Genomic DNA, 22,239 nt, shown 5'->3' with positions numbered 1-22,239 from the left:
CCAAAAAAATTTAAAGGACTTAAGAATATTACTTTATTGTACTTAAATTGAATGGAATACAAATCTCAATACTCTAAAAAATTCTAAAAATTCGGGAAAAAAAATTAAAATTTTTTATGAAAATTCGTCGAATTTTTTAAATATAATTTAGTTTTTGTTATAGATCATGACAAATTTTCTTATGGGAAATTAGTTAAAATAAATTTGCGAAAGCGAAAATTGCAAGAATTATCCAAAAAGGGGTGTCTACTTATTTATGTGAGTGACTGTACATATGTACATACATATTTTGTATTTAATTGAGTATTTATCCTGGCACTATAATTTTTACATAATTATTTTAGAGTACCAGTCAGGAATGTAAAAGTGAATTACAATAATAATAATAACAATGTAAATAATTAAATTAATTATGTGAAAATTACTTATTACAAAAACTTAAAAGTAAAGTATCATACAAAGTAGAAAAGACAATAGATTTAAATTGAATAAAACCTGATCCAAAAAAAAGTTTTAGGGTAGGTTATCTTTTATAATTATCTTATTATTCGCTATCATCACTTTCATTGGATGAGTCACTTGTGGAATAGTCATGAACATCAGCAACACTACTGTGAAAGCTTGAAACAACTGGGGTATTTATTGACTCCTCAACATTATCGGGGGACAGTAAATTTAAGACTTCTGAAGTCAGACTTTTAAATTTTTTCTTAGGTATCTCCCTAAAACTGTTAACTAAAGGATCCGATGTTATAAGCAACATATTCATAAGATCTCTATTCGTGGCTTCACGCGTCTGCTTTTGTGTGTTATAATCCCTAAATCGTCTCAAATCTTTGTTACGGGCTTCCTGTGCTTCCTCGGAAAGTTGACCAATAGGTAAAATTACTGATTTTATAATATCAGTACTATGCACTAAGAATTTATGAACTGTAACAGGCATATTAAACCATGGATAGAGATCTATGTATAGTTTTTTAGTCTCGACCGCAAATTTTTCAAATCTTTGGATATTTATATTGTACCCAGATGCTAATGCGCGAAGGAGAGTGTCGAATCTTTTGACGAGCGTTACATCCAATCCCGTAATCTCAGCACTAGCCTCAGAATTTTCGAAAAACCTACGAGCAGTGTTGCCGTCATTGGTATTGCCGAAACCTGGTTTTGGTTTATCTTCATCAATCCATTGTATGTACCTGTTTTTATGCCTTGGTGACTGGTGCGGTAGGTTGTGGCAGGTTGAAGTCAATGATCTTCGCCTTTTTGCTTTTGGTATGCTCTTGTTGACCTTGCGCGTTTATTTTTGTATGTTTTATGGCTACGTGTTTGTTCCCTGTACCAGGGAATTGGTCTTGCAGTTTGTAGATCAGCTTTACAGGTTCAAATATCTCGTCGGAGCTGGTACGTACATACATCCTATTTGATATGTAGAGATAACTAAATCTACAAAAAAAAATTAAAAATAGATGTGCAAAGAATTCGCAATGGTTTTTTCTTTCGACTATTAGAGAATACTTGCGACTATAACATATGTAAAATTAAGCCCGGATGTCCGCGGATGTATGTAACTTTTTTGTCCCTAAAGTTATAAATATAGGGAAAAAATACCTTTTCTTCTCAATAACGGAATGTTAAATATATTGAAAATATTCTAATTGTGAAAGAATTACTATTAAAAATTTTTACTTACCTTCGAGCTTAGAATCCATCAAAAAAATTATGTAAAAGTGTTCACTTAAAAGAAATATGAATCTTAATATTCAACAAGAATTTTGCAAATTATCAATGCATTTTACGGCCATATATGAGCAAAAATATCAAAAAAAAAAGCAAAAATCCCGTTATTTTGTTTGTTTTCTTTCATTTCTCATTACACTTTTCTTGGAATAAGACCTTTGTTTTTGTCCAGCTAGCTTGTTCTACACGAAACACTGTGCGTCGGTGGTGTTGATAACTTTTATTATTGGGTTTTTTGTATCAACGATACATTTTGCTGTGAAAACACCGTTACAAAGTTCCTGAAAATCAACAAAAACTGGACTTGTCGAATTTTTCAAACTAAAAACACGAAAAACTTCGCATCTTGGTGGAATTACAAGAATATTTGTTGAGGTGCTATGCAAAATTGAAATATTTACCTTTTCTGTCCCTTGTCCGAATGTAATTGTGTCATTAGCATAATTGATTATGCATTTGTTCGTTTTTAGAAAGTCTTTCCCTATTATACCGTCCGAAGGAATATTAAAGTTGGCGTTGACAACGTGAAGAGTCAGAGCAAAAAATGTATTCGATGCAATTATACTTGTATTAACTGTTCCTAGTGTTGTTACCGTGTCTGTTGTTACGCCTGTTATATTTATTACGTTACTATCGTCTACTTCTACATCGTTTGCCAAACTAGAAATTTTTATTAGTGAAATGGCTGCCTGTGAATCTACTAGAAAAGAACATATTTTATGAGAATCGCTACAAGCGACTTCGACGAAATCGGAAAAATTTAAATGTAGACAATATATTGACTGAGAAGTATTTAGTCGAATTGCTCCTGCTCCCTCAGTGTTCGCGCCTGAGGGGCTTCGGCATTTAAAGACCGAATATTGGCTGAATTTCTAGAATTTGAACCCTGATTAATGGAATTTCTGTTATTTCCGGACCGATTATTATTGTTATTGTTGTTATATCTGAAATTACTGTTACCTCTGGAATTTCCACGGAAATTATTATATCTTATCGGACGTGACCGAAACGCTAACACCTGCCGCTCTTTAACTTCCTGTTCTCGCTCTATAATCATTTTCGCTACTACGTCCTTTGAATCTTTGAAGGTTGTTGACGCAAGGATTGATTTCACCATATCTGACCTACTATTAAATCTACAAACGCTAATGGTTTGTTCAACCGCCATCTCATGGGCTTTTGACTGTGTCATACCTTCAATGATTAGACATCGCTCTAAGGAATCAGAAAGCTCTTCTACCTGCTTTGAAAATTCTGAAAAATTGTTATTGGTTACTCTTAAGGCTGCAATTTTCCCCGCGACAACTTTCGAGTTGTCTGGCCTAATTTTACTACATAACGCTTCTTTAATTTGGCTGACTGATTCTATATGCGTTGGTAGGGCTTCGCGAGCTTTGCCTTCGAGCTTGGATTTTAAAAATTCAATAAAAGTAGGAGTTAAATTTTCGTTAGAGAATACTTCCATTAATTCAACTTTATTTATAAATGAGCCAAGTGCCAACGGGTCTCCACTGTAGTTGTCTCGCATAATCGAAGCAAAAGTACTAATAAACGATTTTTTCTCCTCGATTGTGGCCATGGTTGTAACGTTAAGAATAGGAGTTAGGATAGAAAAACTAGAATTTGGAATTACGGGTTGATCAGCAAATCCTAAAAAGTCTGCACTCAGGGACAATTTATAATGTTCACTTGTTAAGGTATCAGTTGAAGATGCAACTGAAGATGAATCGGAATCTGAATTATTGGAATCTAAATCTTGCTCTGAGTTTTTGGAATCTAAATCTTGCTCCGAATTTTTGGAACTTGAACTTGGATGTGAATTTTTAGAAACTACCTTCCCGTTTCTTAGGTCCATACGTGTTGAAACGAACAGACAAAATATTAAAATTTTTTGTTGCAAGATATGTGGAATTTGTTTATGAAGATTGAATAGAAATTGAATTTAAAGGAAATTAAATTTGAACGAGTTGAGTTGAGCCCAAAACAAAATTATGAAAGTATTCTTAAAGGAAATTTATGAAAATATTTTAAAAGAAATTTGTGAAAGTATGTATTTTTGAAAGCTTTAAGATTTTAGTTATAATTATACAATTGGTTAGCGAATACTTATTGCAAAAAACTTTAGTTAGTGAATTTTATTGAAATACTAAAGTTAGTGATTAGTTAATGAAAAGAAAGATTCAAAAATATTTACTTTACGCTTTTGTTGTCCGCAAATCCAAATCCAATGATTGGAGTTAGCTGAAAATGTTTCATGCAAACCGGGAAGTAGGAATTGGAATTCACATGCAATTTAAAAGATGTTGAATATTGTTTACGAGTATATTTATTGAAATGTAAGAATTTTTAATTGTACAGAATGTGAAAAAAATTTTGAATCTGAAATGTGTGGCAAAATTATAATTTTATTTGAATTTAAATGCAAACATTATAGAATGGCAAATATTTTTGTACAGGCTTTAAACGGACGCACCGCTTTTATCAAAATTGTATTGTTTTTATTTTTATAGATCGGGCGCACCGCATCTTTCCAAAATTGTAATATAAATGTCCTCGGATGCACCGGGATTTAAAAAAAATTTATGTCATATTTTTTCACGGACGCACTTAAGAAAAGCAAAAAAACTTTTTCTTTTTTTGATGGAGCCCACTGTAGGGCAGACTGGGACTAAACCCAACAATTTTTATGGTTAATTATTAATTATGGCAAATTTTGAAAAGACCAAATAAAGCTTTAAAGTTTTCTGTTTTTGTCCGACCCTCTCCCACAGTGCCTACCTATAAGCTTACGCATATACCTATATGTATGTGAAAAATTATTGTTTTTTTTTTTTTGTAGGAAATAATTTAGTTTAATTTACTTTGAATGTAATGAAACAAATTTTGTAATTAGTATAGTAAGTAATTTTTTTGAAAAACATTTTTAGAAAGTTGGAAAAATTGATATAATATAAAAATGCGTTTTTTTTTATATATAATATAGTAATTCAGTTTATGTTTATTTCTTCAATCAAAATTTGTTATTTAGTTTATATAATGATGAAAGTTGAAAAGTGTAACCTATAAAATGTACATATTGTAACGAATGTTAGCAACACTGAGCGATGCTATCGTCTCTAAGCCGATGCTAAGCAGTGACGTGAATTCACATCCATAGATCAATCATTATGTATCTACATAAACGAAACAATAATTGCGTATCGTAGATTCTGGAAGCGCCTAGAAGATGCGAAGGTTGAAATCAAAGAGTATAAAAGGCGGCAATTGTAGAGGCGCTGGAATTCAGTTTGATTTGAGTTGTCAAGCAGTTACGACTAAGATGCTATCTAGCGAGCAAGAGCAGTATTATTTTGAATAGTAGAGTTTCATTTGAGCTATCAATCAGTTTGGTTATTAAGCAAGCTATTCGTTGCACAGTTTGAGTGTTATTGTGAAGTACTTTAATAAAGGCCATTTTGCATTATTACAAATTGGAGTTATTTATTCAACAGTTTAGTGATTCGAACTTAGCAGAGGATTGCAAATAAGAGGATTTGCAAGTAAATTCTTTACAATTGGTGTCAGAAGAGGAATTGTTGAATAAATTCCGAAGATTGGGAATACAACTTGGACATGGGAAAGTTCAGTGAATTGAAGATCCAGCAACTGAAAAAGGAGTTGGAGAACCGTGGATTAAATACAACCGGCAATAAGATCGAACTTCAAGCACGGCTACGAGAGGTAATGGAGTCGCAAGGAATTCATGTAGACGAGTTTGTCTTTTATCCTGATGGGGACGAAACAACAACTGTTTAAGCCGCCTCCTTAATAATTTATACGGCGGCGAAATCCTTATGCGCGGCCGTGCGCGGCGAATGGAAAGGCGCCAACGCGCATACACTACCATCGTCAACAATTATATATGGCATTCGTCAGTCAAGCATTATTAGCCGGCAATCGCGGACGCGCTCCCTCTATATACATTTTTTTCTAATCCTTTGAATTTTTGAATATTTAAATCCGAAGCTGAAGTTGTTAACGCGTTAAGTGCTTAATTATTAAATTATAAATAAAAACAAAGAATTTATAACGTTTTTAAAGTAAAACGATAAACCCTTTTAATTGGAAGTGTTAAGTGTAGCGAAGAAAGACCAAAGTTGTTCAACAACAAAAATTGAAGAGAAAAATGAAACATCGCAGACAGTTACGAGCACAGACTTGAACATGATATTGGCTGCAATAACTGCTCAAACATCGACAGTGGCATCTCAGCTGGAATCGCAGGAGACACGTTTAACATCCAAGATGGAAGAACAGAAAACGTATATGTCATCACAATTGGAAGCACAGAAGACATATATGGCATCCCAACTGGAATCACAAGAAACACGTATCTCAGAGATATCGTCAGAAATAACATCTAAAATTGAAGCACAAGACGCACGAATATCCGAAATGTCGGCACAAATTTCAGCACAGGTATAATCGCAGATCTCTGCACAACTTGAAGCGCGTATGGACGAGAAAATAACGCAGTTTGAAGAAAAATTCGAGGCAGAGGTGGATGCTTTGTGAGGTCGTATACAGGAGTTGCAACTAATTCGCCCAGTTGTTTCAGCAAGCAATACGAAGGTAAAAACTCCATCTTTTGACGTCTCTGTTCCTTTCCAGGTCTTTAAGCTACAGTTTGAGAAGACCGCAACAGTGAACAACTGGAATGCTGAAGATAAAGTTGCTGCACTCTTCGTAGCATTGAAAGGACCAGCTGCCGAAATCTTACAGACTATTCCATAGTACGAACGGAACAGCTATGAAGCATTGATGGCCGCTGTCGAGAGACGTTATGGAAGCGAGCATAGGAAACAGGTGTTCCAAATTGAGTTGCAAAACCGTCACCAAAGAGCGAATGAGACTTTGCAGGAGTTTGCCTCGGATGTTGAAAGGTTGGCTCATCTCGCAAATGCGGACGCACCCGTGGAATACACCGAGAGGGTAAAAATCCAGAGTTTCATAAATGGCATACGAGATGTGGAAACGAAGCGGGCTACATATGCGAATCCAAAACTAACATTCGCAGAAACGGTGTCAGAAGCTCTGATTCAGGAAACAGCGTCGCTTCTGTGTAAGCCAGTTTTCAAAGCACGCCGTGCGGAAGTAGAAAGGCCAGAGTGGGTAGACACAATTTTGGAAGCACTGAAGGGATCTCAACAGAAGAATGCCGGAGTTATTAAATGTTTCAAGTGCGGCAACCCAGGTCACATTGCACGTCATTGCGATCTTGGTCCTAATAGTCCCAACAATGTGGGTGGCCGTAAACGCAAAACTGGAGGAGGTGAGCAAGAGCGAGTAAGAGGTAGAGATCGAGAGCTAGATCCAGCTATTGAGTGCCCTGTGATATCTGTGTTGCAAATTGGTAGAAAATCTAGCAGTCTTACCGGAAGAGGGAATGTGGATGGTAAAGAACATGTATTGACTGTAGATACGGGCGCATCTCATTCCTTGATTCGATCTGATTTGGTCTACAGGAGAGTAAAGTCATTAACTGGAGCAAGGTTGCGTACGGTCACAGGCAAGTATAACCAAGTCCAGGGAGAAGCGATATGTGAAGTCCTAATTGGGAAGGTCATGGTTTTACACAAATTCGTTGTGGCGGAGATCGTTGATGAAGTCATATTGGGAGTGGACTTCTTGGTTGACCATGACATCGGATCGATATGCGGAGAAAAATTATGCGCTATAAGAACCAGAACATATCACTTAACTTTAGTTTGGAAAAAGGGTTCAGCAGTAATCGGGTACTGGTGGAGAAGACTCGACAAAGGCCACGAAATTCAAAGGTAAAGGTTGATGGAAAAAATGGGCCAAACAAATCCAAACCGAAGGTACCTGTGAGAGAAACGCTGGCATTAAAAAGCCCTAACGGACGTACTAAAACGAAGGAAAGGATTTCCAGAAAGAATGCAAGGGTGGTTTCAAGCCAAGGCACACTACTGTTGTGAAGCGTCGGAACGATACTGATTATGCAAAGCAAATCCGTCCAGCGCAAGCTCTACGAAGTAGTTAATTGGCCAAACAACAGAGTGTGAAGGAACGGCCCAGGGTAATGAGTAGTAAGATGAAACGCAGGTACGATGTGAACCATAATTCGGAAGGTTTCTTGGAGGGAGATTTGGTACTGTTATACAACCCTCACCGGCGGAAAGGTGTTCCATCCAAGATTCCGTACAGTTGGGAAGGCCCGTACAAAGTTGTGAAGAAGATCAGTGATACCATCTATCGCATACAAACCACTGGGAAACCACGGATTAGAAGAGTGGTTCATTTGGAAAGGCTGGCAGCGTATAGATCGAGAGATTTGTCTGATCGGGACGATCAGACTTAGGTGGAGGGCAGTGTAACGAATGTTAGCAGCACTGATCGATGCTATCGTCTCTAAGCCGATGCTAAGTAGTGACGCGAATTCACATCCACAGATCAATCATTATATATCTACATAAACGAAACAATAATTGCGTCTACACATATGTACCATGTACGTATACGAGCAACGGAGAGTCAATGCGCAAACACATGCATATATCTGAGATACTCCTATAAGTATGCAATGAAAAAAACTATAAAATTGTGCAATTGTAGTTACAGCTGAGAAGTTTGAGAGCTGCTGGACTAGTAGATTCTGGAAGCGCCTAGAAGATGCGAAGGTTGAAATCAAAGAGTATAAAAGGCGGCAATTGTAGAGGCGCTGGAATTCAGTTTGATTTGAGTTGTCAAGCAGTTTCGACTAAAACGCTATCTAGCGAGCAAGAGCAGTATTATTTTGAATAGTAGAGTTTCATTGGAGCTATCAATAAGTTTGGTTATTAAGCAAGCTATTCGTTGCACAGTTTGAGTGTTATTGTAAAGTACTTTAATAAAGGCCATTTTGCATTATTACAAATTGGAGTTATTTATTAAACAGTTTAGTGATTCGAACTTGGCAGAGGATTGCAAATAAGAGGATTTGCAAGTAAATTCGTTACAATATATAATGAAAAATGTTTCGCATACCACTGCCGCTGCACCTCCTACCGCTTGCTGTTTTGCTGCTGCTGGTCTGCCGCTGCGCTTACTGTTCTGCTGCTGCTTCTGCTTTGTGGCTTCACTTTTTGTTGCTATGGATTTGCCGCTATCTGTGGTTTTTCCCGAGCCGCTATTTTACGTGCCGTTATAAGTGGCGTGGCTAGTGCTGTTTTACAAAAATTTTGGTACATTTTTCAAAAGTATTTATTTCAGTTTTTTTTGTTTTTGTTATTTTTTTCCAATTATATTATTTCTTCCAAATGTCCTTATTTCAACAAAAAAATTGTTTCCACTAGCCACTGCCATGCAACCACCACCACTGCCGTATTTGTGCTGAAAGTGTTTTTTTTTTTTTTTGGTAGACTCAACATTTTAATAATTTTTATTGTAGATTTTTTGTTGAAAATGTTTTACATGTTTTAATAGTTTGGTAACTCATAGGTTTGTTTTTGTATTTTTTTTTTTGTAAAAATTTTTAAATTGTGTAATTTTTTGTAGTTGTTTTAAATTTTTTTGTAGTTGTTTTAAATTTGTTTGTAAGTTTTTGATTTTATACTTTTTGTAGAGATTTTTTTAAATATTTTGTAATTTTCTGTAAATGGCTTTGAAATTTTTGTAGTTTTTTTTTTTGTAGATTTTTTCAAATTTTTAAATTTTTTTTGTAATGTTTTTAATCTTTTGTACCTTTTTTGTAATTTTTTTTTTTGATTTTGAACTTTTTGTGCGATTTTTTGATTTTATATTTTTGTAGAATTTTTAAACTTGTATTTTTTTTGTATTTTTTCAAATTTATTATATTTTTTTTTGCAATGGTTTTTAATGTTTTAAATTTCTTTTTTGGTAATTTTCTGATTTTAAACTTTTTTTGTAATATTTTTCGATTTTATAAATTTTCTAGAAAATTTATCTTATTATTTTAATGCAATTTACACTTCTGTTGGGAGGGTTTCCTCCTTCCGGCCCCTCGCCGCATTTACAGGGCTTCGGCCCACGGTCGCCATATCGAGGATCCATTTTGTTGGATCCGCAAAAATATTCTGGGCGCACTCACTCGGCTGCCACGCGCACTCACGCTTATTTTTCCTTACTTCTTTAATTCAGTAAAATCAGTTTTTAGTTTCTATATTCTTCTTATTTAAACTTTATTTATAAACGTACACTTTAGTTCCTTCTTTATAACTATATGTAACACTTTCCTTTATAGTCTCTTACACAGCTTTATTTTATACTTTTAGTCTTTTTAAACACTTTATAATTTCTCTACGCTTTTCTTATTTCGTGCTTATGCAGCTGCCGGTTCACTTTAAACTGAAAACTGCCGCTAACGCAACTCTGTAGCTAGGCAGCTCTTCTTTACGTTGCTTAGCAAAATTAATGATGGCGTGGTGGTAAAGAGGGCTGCCAGCTGCAATTTATTTTAATGCAATTTACTATGGCACTACACATTGTCATCATTAGAACTTAGATCGTTAAAATTCATTACGGTAGGAAACCTCTTAATTTTTCTTTTCGAGTTGACGAACGAGAAAAACGACTTTGGATTAGAGGAAATTTTATGCTTAATCTTTTTTAAGTAATCCGCATAACATCATCACCGGGTCTTCTGACACCTCTCTCGATATTTTTTTACGCGTATTAGCAGTGTCATGCTGTCCCTAAAGTAAACTGTTGAGTTCATAATCACAATATTTATAATATTATATTTTAGTTCATAAAGGGTTAATGCGCAAGCATAACAATCATATGTTTGACATTTACTTTATATCTTTTTTCGTTGTTATTACTTACTGACTTATCCTTGCAACTACCGCCAGCAGAATTCATTGTGTTCTAAACCATTTTAATATAAATAAATAAATATTGTTAGTTTATACAATTAATGAATATCGTTTCGAGTCAGCATTCGTTTATTTAATTGGATACTATTGGCCGCTATCCCATACAGTCCACCGCAGCTGATAAACCGCATCGCCATTTTTTTTTGGTCCTACGAACCGGATTTTCATTCGCAAAACTCGCAACAAGTGCAAGTATAAAATATAAAATCAAGAAATATAAACATATTCAGCTTTTTATTTCCTGGCTTTACATACGTTATTTCATTGGATAAAAAACATTATTAATCCAGCAGTAAGCATAAACAAGAAAATTCGAGCAGGTGTCATAATTTTTATATTTGAAATCTGCCGTGACATTGATCTGCCCGCTACAAATTTTGTATCTACCTTTTCGCATAATTCGTACCGCCTTTGATTTGCCCTCTGTAAGCAGCAACAATCTAAACCTGAGCAGAAGTAACCACATACATACATACACACATCTATAATATTATAAATTAGTAAAGGGTGCATAAGTTGGTACGCTAAATATATTATTTTCACGAAATGTCTGCTTTTGTCAAAACGCGCGATTCTGTCCTTAACTCAATTAAGAGGTATATGCAAAAAGTATGGACGACGCATTTATTCTGGATGTTGAGGGTGTCGAAAGCTATTTGGCGTTGTTGAGTGAGCAATGGGCTCGTTTCAACACCGCGCAAGATGCAGTGGAAACTTCATGTGGATCTGAAAACGCCGAGGTGGAGGAGAACGCGCGCATAAAGGCTGAAACGTGGTATACCACAGCTTTGTCCAATTTTAGACGCGTGCAAAAATGCAGAGCTGAATCTTCTCCGACACCTCACTCGCTATCCACTGTATCTGCGTCAATACGATTGCCCAAAATGGACCTTCCAACATTCGCTGGCGATTTTACCGAATGGATAGCCTTTTACGATGCCTTCTGCTCGTTAGTGGATAGCAATGGTGCTTTGTCAGGCAGACACAAGTTACACTATCTTCGTAGCTGCGTAAAGGGAGATGCGCTGAGTATAATTAGTGGGTTTAAGATTAGCAACGCAAACTACACTGAGTCGTGGAACCTACTTCAGTCACGCTACAAGGTTATGCGCGTTATCATCGAAGCGCATCTCACAGCGATAGCGGATATACGAAAGGCTACGAGTGATACTGCGGATGCTATAAAGAGCATACTAAATTCATTCCATCAGCACATACGGAAGCTCAAAGCACTAGGAAGACCGGCCGATTCTGGGACGATTGGTTGGTTCATGAAGTCGTCAACAAATTAGCGTTCGAGACTCGGAAGCAGTGAGAGTTATCACTTGTTAGTGAAGAACCACCAACCTTTGAACAGCTGACGTCGTTTTTGGAAGTTAGGTGCCGGCCATTGGCTATGCTAAGCACACCTGCTGCTCAGGTATCAATAGGGAAGCCCGCAACACCGAAGGTTACTGGCAAATCAGCTAAGGTCTTTCACGCTGTACAAACCCAGAATAGTGTGGAATGTGTGCACTGTAAGGGCCCACACAAGGTATATAGCTGTGAAAAGTTTAAAAATCTCGATTTAAGCGTGAAATCGAAGTTTGTGATGGAGTCTGGCTTGTGCACGAACTGCTTGAGCCCAAGCTAAACGCAATAGTTCGTCTGGATGTAGGGTTTGTCATCAACGCCATCACACTCTTTTACATAACACCGCTTCTACATCCAATGCCGCTGTAACCGCCGCACATTTCACTGCACCCAAACCACATACAACCTCATTTAGTACTTATCCGTCAGCGCTACCGCATTGATGTCTTCATCTTTAAACCCCGTGGCCAATTCGCCGACTCCAAAGGAGAAAGCTGTACTGTTGGCAACCGCCATAGTCAAAGTTCGCGATTGCTCCGGACACTGGCAATCAGCCCGCTTGCTGTTCGACTCTGGTTCACATGCCTCCTTCGTTACTGAGGCTTGTGTTCAATGTTTGGGTGTGCCGCGAAAATCTTCTGCAGTAGTTGTCACAGGTATAGGTTCCTCACAAGGAGGTCGCTCCAGAGGCGAAGCATTACTTAGGCTGTCCTCATACTGTTCAGTTCGATGCTTCTCCGTAAACGCATTAATTCTCCCTAAAATTACAAGCGACTTGCCAACCCAGACATTAGCAATCGCATCATGGTCGCACATACAAGGGTTGTTTTTAGCCGATCCGCAATTTATGAATCCTGGTCGCATCGATATTCTAGTCGGCATGGATGTTATGGAACAACTTCTCTACTCCGAATTCCGGAAGGGTCCACCTGGTACGCCCATGACTCAAAGAACTGTGTTCGGTTGGACGCTGTTTGGTTGTGTCGACGAATCCGAAGTTACTACGACTTGTCTACATTCGTTGCATTGTGAGGTTCAATTGGATAAGGCGCTTGCCAGATTGTGGGAGTTAGAGGAAGCACCTCAAAAGCACCACATCACTTCCGAAGAACGCCTCTGCCGAGAACTTTTTGAAGCAACGCATACAAGTGCACCCAACGGTCGATTCATTGTGGAGCTACCCATGAAGTCGGACGTGCTCTTCGGAAAGTCCCGAGATTTTGCTGTGAGAAGTCTACTACGCATCGAGAGACGTCTGGCTCGTGACGACGATCTACGTGCACGCTACAACGAGTTCATGCAGGAACTCATCAACATGAACCACATGGAGTCTGCAGGAAAATCAGAAAAGCAAACTTTTTACATGCCTCACCATCCCATCGTGAAGGAGTCAAGCACCACAACTAGGTTGAGAGTTGTTTTCAATGCATCGGCTAAAACTACGAATGGGGATTCGCTGAACGACGCTTTGCTGGTTGGTCCACAATTACAGCAAGACTTACTTTCAATTTTGACACGCTTTAGAACTCATCGATATGCAGTAACAGCAGATATAGCTAAAATGTACCACCAAGTATGCGTCTCTGAGAAACACGTCGACCTACAACGAATCGTGTGGTGTCGTGATCCGTCCTTACCCATACAAGACTTTCGCATGTTACGAGTGACTTATGGTGTGGCAGCTGCGTCCCACCTAGCCGTAAAATCCCTGCAACAAACTGCAAGAAACTCCACTAACATTTGTAAGAAAGCTGCCGGCGTCATTCTTAATGATTTTTATATGGATGATCTTCTCACCGGCACGTCATCAAAAAAGGATCTGGTGAATTTGCAAAGGAATGTTTCACAGATCTTGAAAGAAGGTGGATTCGAGCTTCGAAAGTGGGCTTCGAATTGCGCCGAGTTGGGCGCGGCTATTTCGAACGCGTCAGAAAATATATCTTATTACCTAGTCGACAGTAAGGAGGTTCACGCTTTGGGTGTAATGTGGAATACGGACGAAGATTACCTAACGTTTACAGTTAATCTGCGAAAATCGCCTACTTTTCTGACAAAAAGAGCATTTTTATCGGACGCAAGCACTATTCGATCCTATGGGGCTACTCTCTCCCGCAGGTATCAAACCAAAAATATGGTTCCAGGAGGTTTGGCGGAGCAAGGTTGGCTGGGATGACGTTATCCCAGAAACAATCGCAGTAAAATGGTTCGAACACCGCTCTGAGTTGCAAATTCTTTCCAACTTAAAGGTTAACCGCTGCCTTGGCTTAGGTACGAATGGCTCGATCACGGAGTTGCACATATTTTCCGATGCATCCGAGCGAGCATGCGCAGCGGGTGCATACGCCCGGACCGTGAGAAACGACGGCACGGTAACTGTTGCTCTGATCTCGTCAAAGAGCAAGGTGGCGCCCCTCAAAGCAACCACATTGCCGCGATTAGAATTGTGTGGTGCGCACCTAGCCGCTAAATTGGTGCGTAGCATTCGACACAGTTGGCACGATTTACAATATCCTATATTTGCATGGACGGACAACAATCACCTTGGCATGGCTAGGGTGGGCTAGCAGATGGACGACTTTTATTGCCAACCGCGTTGCTGACATCCAGGAAGTTCTTCCTCCTGAATGTTGGAACCATGTCCGCTCGGAGCTGAATCCTGCAGATTGTGCTTCTAGAGGAATCACTCCATCTGAGTTACTGCGTCACCATCCCTGGTGGACTGGTCCAGAGTTCTTGCAGAGCGACGGTCCTTTCTGGCAGCAAACGAGTACGATCCATCACACAAGCAAGTTAGGCATTAGAAGCAAGGTAACTACAAATGTCACTAGTTCCAACGAACATTGGTCAATTATGACTAGGTATTCGTCGTTTTCGAAACTTCGTCGTATCATCGCCTACGTCTTAAGATTTGTCGCCAACGCTCGAGCTGCCACTACCCGCCCGGTTGCGAAACGAGTTGGTCCCCCCAGCTGCCTGGAGATACTGTGAGGACCAAATAAATCCTCATTAATTTGGCCCACACAAAACGACCCCACAACATATTTGACACGACATTAACACAACAAGTGGCCACAAAAGGCTCTAGCAACACGATCAACCAACCAGTCTCAGCAACACAACGAGCGCTAGCAACATTCAACAGCAACACGGTGACCATGGCAACGCAACCATTTGAGCTAGCAACACCAAACACAACAGCCATAAAAGGAGCGACACAGCAGCACAGCAGTCAGTCAGCACGGAGCTGAGGTCGTGACCAGAGCTACTAGCGAAGTATATCCCTATTGCAGTTGACCTTCTCTATGCACTAGGAATCCACTTCATAGGAGCGAGTCGTGGAATGGTGATTGCGGTTGACCTTCTCTACGCATCACCCCCAAAGACCAAAGGCCCCGCCACAGTAACGCACAACCGCGGCAGTAGAAGTACGCCGGCAGAGGTCGCAACAGAGCGGTAACGCACGTAAACCAGCAGTCAGTCAGCCCGGAGCTGTGGTCGTGACTAGAGCTACTAGCGAAGTATATCCCTATTGCAGTTGACCTTCTCTATGCAATAGGAATCCACTTCATAGGAGCGAGTCGTGGAATGGTGATTGCGGTTGACCTTCTCTACGCATCACCCCCAAAGACCAAAGGCCCCGCCACAGTAACGCGCAACCGCGACAGGTGACACCCGCTCACCTCCGTCAGTAGAAGTACGCCGGCAGAGGCCGCAACAGAGCGGCAACGCACGTAAACCAGCGCAGAGCGCGGCAGCAAAGCGCAGCAGAGGTCCGCCGACGCACAACGTAACCAGAGTCAGTCAGAACGGAGCTGTGGTCGCGACCAGAGCTACTAGCAAAGTATATCCCTATTGCAGTTGACCTTCTCTATGCAATTGGAATCCAATTCATAGGAGCGAGTCGTGGAATGGTGATTGCGGTTGACCTTCTCTACGCATCACCCCCAAAGACCAAAGGCCCCGCCACAGTAACGCGCAACCGCGACAGGTGACACCCGCTCACCTCCGTCAGTAGAATTACGCCGGCAGAGGCCGCAACAGAGAGGCAACGCACGTAAACCAGCGCAGAGCGCGGCAGCAGAGGTACGCCGACAGAGGTCACGTCAACGCGGCGACGCATAGCGCAGCCAGGCTAAGCCAGCGCCAAGCGCGGCGGCAGAGGTACACCGACAGAGTAATACAAGTAAGCGCCGACGTAGGGCGCGACAGAGCACCGCCTCAGCAATACAAGTAAACGCCGACGTAGGGCGCGACAGAGTATCGCCCAGCAAATACGAGTAGACGCCGACGCAAGGCGTGGCAGAGAACCACCCAACAACCAGCAATACAAATAGACGCCGACGCAAGGCGCAGCACAGTAATACAAGTAAACGCCGTCATAGAGCATCGCCTCAGCAATACAAGTAGACGCCGACGTAAGGCGCGACAGAGCACCGCAGCAGAGAGAGACGCCGTCATAAGGCGCGTCAAGGCACCGACGCCCCATACTAACGGGATCCGCACGTGGTTAGACAACACTTCAAAGGAGCAGCTGATATCCATCACACAGGAATTGGGTATTGAGCAGACAGGTACCACCCGAGAAATCTGAAAGCGCATAGCAGTACTGGCCTCAAAGGCAAATACGGACTCGGAAATCCACGAAAAGTTTTTATCCCTACAAGCCACCTACAAGGAAACTACGCACATGAGCGACGTAAATGAGGTTAAGACACCGACTCCGTCGAACGGAGGAGGCACACCAAAGGTCGCCGTTACAACAGTAGAACAAACTCAATTCGCGTTTCCTCCCAGGAATACAGTACCCACACAACAGCACGTACCATCAGAAATTATGGCATCATCAACCGGCACATCTCAACCCACGCAACCGTACTTACCAGCGGGAATGACGGCACCAGCCGTGAACTATACATGCCACGTAACTCAAGCACCGACCGTGGTGTTCGCGCCCATCATCGACCAGGTAAGAAAGTGGCCCGTAAAGTATGAAGGTGGACGGGACCCGTTAGCGTTCATCGAACGGTTAGAGGAGTTAGCCGAAGTATACGCGCTAAACGTGGACCTCCTGCCAAAAACCATGCCCGAGCTGCTAGGGGGCGCCACGCTACAATGGTACCGCAATAACAATGCGCACTGGGGAGAGTGGACAAGCTTCAAAAAGGATTTTTTACGTTTCTTCCTACCAGTCAGGTACTTCGAGCGGCTCGACGACGACATACGCCAACGAAGGCAGCACAACAAGGAGAGGTATAAGGACTACGTACTAGGAATCCAGAGCTTGATGAGACACGCAGGGTACACCAGCGAACAGCGGCTGGAACGAATCTTCCGTAACAGCCACCTCGATTACCAACTTTACATCCGTCGGAGGGACTTCACTAATCTCGCAGAGCTCCTGACACTCGCCGAAGAATACGAGAACATACGCGAGGACTATCGAAGATTATCAGGCGGACATCACCGCGAAGTTACGCGATACATCGCCAGTGACACAACCCGGGTGTCACCATCAAAACCTGAAACACAACCACCACCACCACCGAACCTAACGAACCGCACGCCTCCAAGCAATCAGAGATACGACCCCAACGGCGTATGCAGGAGATGCGGCGAACGAGGACATGACACCAATAGGTGCCGAAACCCACAGAAAATTTTTTGCTGGGAATGTGGCCGCAACGACATACGAACCATCGAATGCTGCCGCCGACGTCAGGGAAACGACAGACGGCTCCACGAAGAAGAAGGCGCCGTGAGCCCAAGGGACCTAGCGCCGAAACGGCAGTAACAATGTACCAAGAGCATGGTCGCCTCTAAGCCGTAGCCAAGCTCGGCGCGGAATCAGCCGAGGCAGTCATCGACACAGGGGCATCAAGAAGTTTCGTCTCGAGCAGCTTAGCAGAACGTGCGGTGAACTCGGGAAGCGAAGTGGTGAGAGTGGCCACCAAAATAACGATGGCAGACGGGACTAGCACTTCCATATTCGACGCCATAAGGACTGAGGTACGCCTCGGAGAAGCGTCACTCCACACAGTTTTACACGTCATGCCCGGAGCGATCGACGACATCATACTGGGCCTAGATACGCTAGGAAGCATGGGAGCTACCATATCATGTGGAGAAGGCCACCTCGTGCTAACCAGACCCCTTGCCCAGCACACACCGAATCCGGGAGCCGCGCCAGAAACTATTCAGAGAACAAATCAGCCAGAACGGATATCGCCAGCTACGACAGCCCTGGGACTATTCCAAGTTAAATATCATCAAGAAAGGATATCGCCAGGTACGACAGCCCTGGGACAATTCAAAGTGCACCATCAGCCAGAACGGATATCGCCAGGTACGACAGCCCTGGGACTATTCAAAATTCAACATCATCAAGAACGGATATCGCCAGTTATGACAGCCCTGGGACTATTCAAAGTACACCATCAGCCAGAACGGATATCGCCAGGTACGACAGCCCTGGGACTATTCAAAATTCAACATCATCAAGAACGGATATCGCCAGGTACGACAGCCCTGGGACTATTCAAAGTACACCATCAGCCAGAACGGATATCGCCAGGTACGACAGCCCTGGGACTATTCAAAATTCAACATCATCAAGAACGGATAACGCCGGGTACGACACCCCTGGAGCCTCGTCTGGAACCATTCTGAGTATAACAGCACCGAGCAGCAGTAACTTCAAGCACGACGGCATTATGCAAAACAACGACAACCGGTCATTCTATCGCAAACCACCGAGGTGACAACACGTGCTTTTGCTACGAATTTCTTTTCCAAAAAAAAACAAAACCAACAATCTAAGATGGAGAGCCATAACGCCAAACTAAACAACAGCGTCAAGCGTATGCGCCAGCATTACGAGGAGGAGGAAGCAAAGCGCCCCAGGGTAGTACTGTTGGAAGGAGCTACCGGCGCCGACGTCAGCAACACGCGTGCAACTAAACGCGAAAACACGTACGCTGACGTCGCACGTATCATCACACCACCGAACACCACAGGCGGCGACGCCAACAACATGCGTGCAACTACACACGCAAACACGTACGCGGACGTCGCACGCACCATTACATCACCAAACACTGCAGACACCTACACCAACACCACGAACACCGAGTCGGCCGCAGCCGCAGCTTATGCCAGCACCAACATCAGACGCGCGGCGGAAGCAGCCAGACGGGCAACGGAACTCGTGACACGCACCAATCCTCATTAATTTGGCCCACACAAAACGACCCCACAACATATTTGACACAACATTAACACAACAAGTGGCCACAAAAGGCTCTAGCAACACGATCAACCAACCAGTCTCAGCAACACAACGAGCGCTCGCAACATTCAACAGCAACACGGTGACCATGGCAACGCAACCATTTGAGCTAGTAACACCAAACACAACAGCCATAAAAGGAGCGACACAGCAGCACAGCAGTCAGTCAGCACGGAGCTGTGGTCGTGACCAGAGCTACTAGCGAAGTATATCCCTATTGCAGTTGACCTTCTCTATGCAATAGGAATCCACTTCATAGGAGCGAGTCGTGGAATGGTGATTGCGGTTGACCTTCTCTACGCATCACCCCCAAAGACCAAAGGCCCCGCCATAGTAACGCGCAACCGCGACAGGTGACGCCCGCTCACCTCCGCCAGTAGAAGTACGCCAGCAGAGGTCCGCCGACGCACAACGTAACCAGTCAGTCAGCACGGAGCTGTGGTCGTGACCAGAGCTACTAGCGAAGTATATCCCTATTGCAGTTGACCTTCTCTATGCAATAGGAATCCACTTCATAGGAGCGAGTCGTGGAATGGTGATTGCGGTTGACCTTCTCTACGCATCACCCTCAAAGACCAAAGGCCCCGCCACAGTAACGCGCAACCGCGACATGTGACACCCGCTCACCTCCGTCAGTAGAAGGACGCCGGCAGAGGCCGCAACAGAGCGGCAACGCACGTAAACCAGCGCAGAGCGCGGCAGCAAAGCGCAGCAGAGGTCCGCCGACGCACAACGTAACCAGAGTCAGTCAGCACGGAGCTGTGGTCGTGACCAGAGCTACTAGCGAAGTATATCCCTATTGCAGTTGACCTTCTCTATGCAATAGGAATCCACTTCATAGGAGCGAGTCGTGGAATGGTGATTGCGGCGGTTGACCTTCTCTACGCATCACCCCCAAAGACCAAAGGCCCCGCCACAGTAACGCGCAACTGCGACAGGTGACACCCGCTCACCTCCGTCAGTAGAAGTACGCCGGCTGAGGCCGCAACAGAGCGGCAACGCACGTAAACCAGCGCAGAGCGCGGCAGCAAAGCGCAGCAGAGGTCCGCCGACGCACAACGTAACCAGGGTAAGCCAGCGCGAACCGCGGCAGCAGAAGTACGCCGACAGAGACCACGTCAACGCGGCGACGCATAGCGCAGCCAGGCTAAGCCAGCGCCAAGCGCGGCGGCAGGGCGCAGCAGAAGTACACCGACAGAGTAATACAAGTAGACGCCGACGCAAGGCGCAGCAGAGTAATACAAGTAAACGCCGACGTAAGGCGCGTCAAGGCACCGACCCCACATACTAACGGGATCCGTCTAACGGAACACGGCGACAGAGCATCGCCTCAGCAATACAAGTAAACGCCGACGTAGGGCGCGACAGAGTATCGCCCAGCAAATACGAGTAGACGCCGACGCAAGGCGTGGCAGAGAATCACCCAGCAACCAGCAATACAAATAGACGCCGACGCGAGGCGCAGCAGAGTAATACAAGTAAACGCCGACGTAAGGCGCGTCAAGGCACCGACGCCACATACTAACGGGATCCGTCTAACGGAACACGGCGACAGAGCATCGCCTCGGCAATACAAGTATACGCCGACGTAAGGCGCGACAGAGCACCGCAGCAGAGAGAGACGCCGTCATAAGGCGCGTCAAGGCACCGACGCCACATACTAACGGGATCCGTCTAACGGAACACGGCGACAGAGCATCGCCTCAGCAATACAAGTAGACGCCGACGTAAGGCGCGACAGAGCACCGCAGCGGAGAGAGACGCCGTCATAAGGCGCGTCAAGGCACCGACGCCACATACTAACGGGACCCAGCTAACGGAATACGGCCGGACCGCTAAGGCCCGCCACCGCAATCAAGGATACCGCAAGATAATCCAAGTGAAATTGAAAATGAAGTATACAAACACGTTTTATTTTATATTATAGAATTTAGAACCAATAAAGAGAGTGAAGTTTTTTATATTAAATCGATTTGCAAGGTGCCCCTTTAATACAAATTTATTGTAAACGAACCCTGGGCACGGCGAGTATACCCCAGCAAATATCAAAGAAGCAACGGGGCACGAAAAAGCTTCGTTACAATACATGAAGCCGAAATGCGATTGATTAGGTATACACAAAGGTTCTTCTTTTCTAACGAGATCTCTCTTTGCAGCGCAAAAGAGCCTATTCCGCGGCGCAGATTTCTCGTGCGTTTGCAGGCATATCTCGATGAAAAAAATGTATTACGCGTTGGAGGTAGGTTGAAGAACGCGGCAGTATCTCCTGACGTCCGAAACCCCATTATCTTACCAAAAAACGCGCCTCTTGCGAAGCTGATTATCCACGACATTCATGAATATACTTTACACGCTGGGCCCCGCATCATGCAGACAGTTTTACAACGCCGATACTGGGTTGTTGGTGCTCGAAACTTGATACGAAGCATCTATCACAAATGCGTCAAATGCACATGCCTGAATCGTAATCTTGCCACACAAGCAATGGGAGATCTACCTACAACTCGTACTACCTACGTTCGGTGTTTCACCCGCACCGCGGTTGATTTCGCTGGGCCGTACATGTATAAATTTACTCACGGCAGAGGAGCAAAGGGCACCAAGGGATATATATATGTTCTTTCATATGCATGTGTACGGGCGCTATGCATTTGGAATTTGTTGGAGACCTGTCGACACCAGGATTTCTCTGCGCTTTCAAGAGGTTCGTAAACCACAGAGGCTACTGCAAGCACATGTCGTCAGACAATGGCACAAATTTCGTTGGTGCTGAAAAGGAACTGCGAACCGCATTTCAGCAGTGTATGGCTGATACCAGATTACAATCGTTCTTTGCCGATTCAAACATCGAGTGGCGTTTCAATCCACCATCTGCACCACACATGGGCGGTTATTGGGAAACTGGCATAAAACGAGTAAAATATCACTTAAAGCGCGCATTAAGGGAAACTCTGCTTTCCTACGAGGAATTCAACACTCTATTGACTG

General features: G+C 43.1%; 1 protein-coding gene across 9 annotated transcripts in view; it reads right to left on the bottom strand.

The window, feature by feature from the left end:
- Positions 1-22,239, bottom strand: part of LOC137234260 (probable serine/threonine-protein kinase DDB_G0272254) — a 390,295-nt gene that overhangs the window by 232,790 nt on the left and 135,266 nt on the right. For 2 of the 9 annotated variants that reach the window (XR_010947751.1, XR_010947750.1), the window contains exon 2: positions 8,764-10,605. The exons of 4 other annotated variants lie outside the window; for them this stretch is intronic. Coding sequence is in view for 1 of the 5 variants with exons in the window: in XM_067757863.1 (XP_067613964.1) it covers positions 2,531-3,592 (1,062 nt within the window). In the remaining 4 variants the exon portion in view is untranslated. 3 more of the 9 variants (XR_010947754.1, XM_067757863.1, XR_010947749.1) reach the window with 3 other exon arrangements.

This window comes from Eurosta solidaginis, chromosome X, assembly GCF_040869045.1.
Source record: "Eurosta solidaginis isolate ZX-2024a chromosome X, ASM4086904v1, whole genome shotgun sequence".
In the NCBI taxonomy this organism is placed as follows: Eukaryota; Metazoa; Arthropoda; class Insecta; order Diptera; family Tephritidae; genus Eurosta; species Eurosta solidaginis.
The sequence above is the reverse complement of the archived record's forward strand: the minus strand, read 5'-3'. Positions and strand labels throughout refer to the sequence as shown.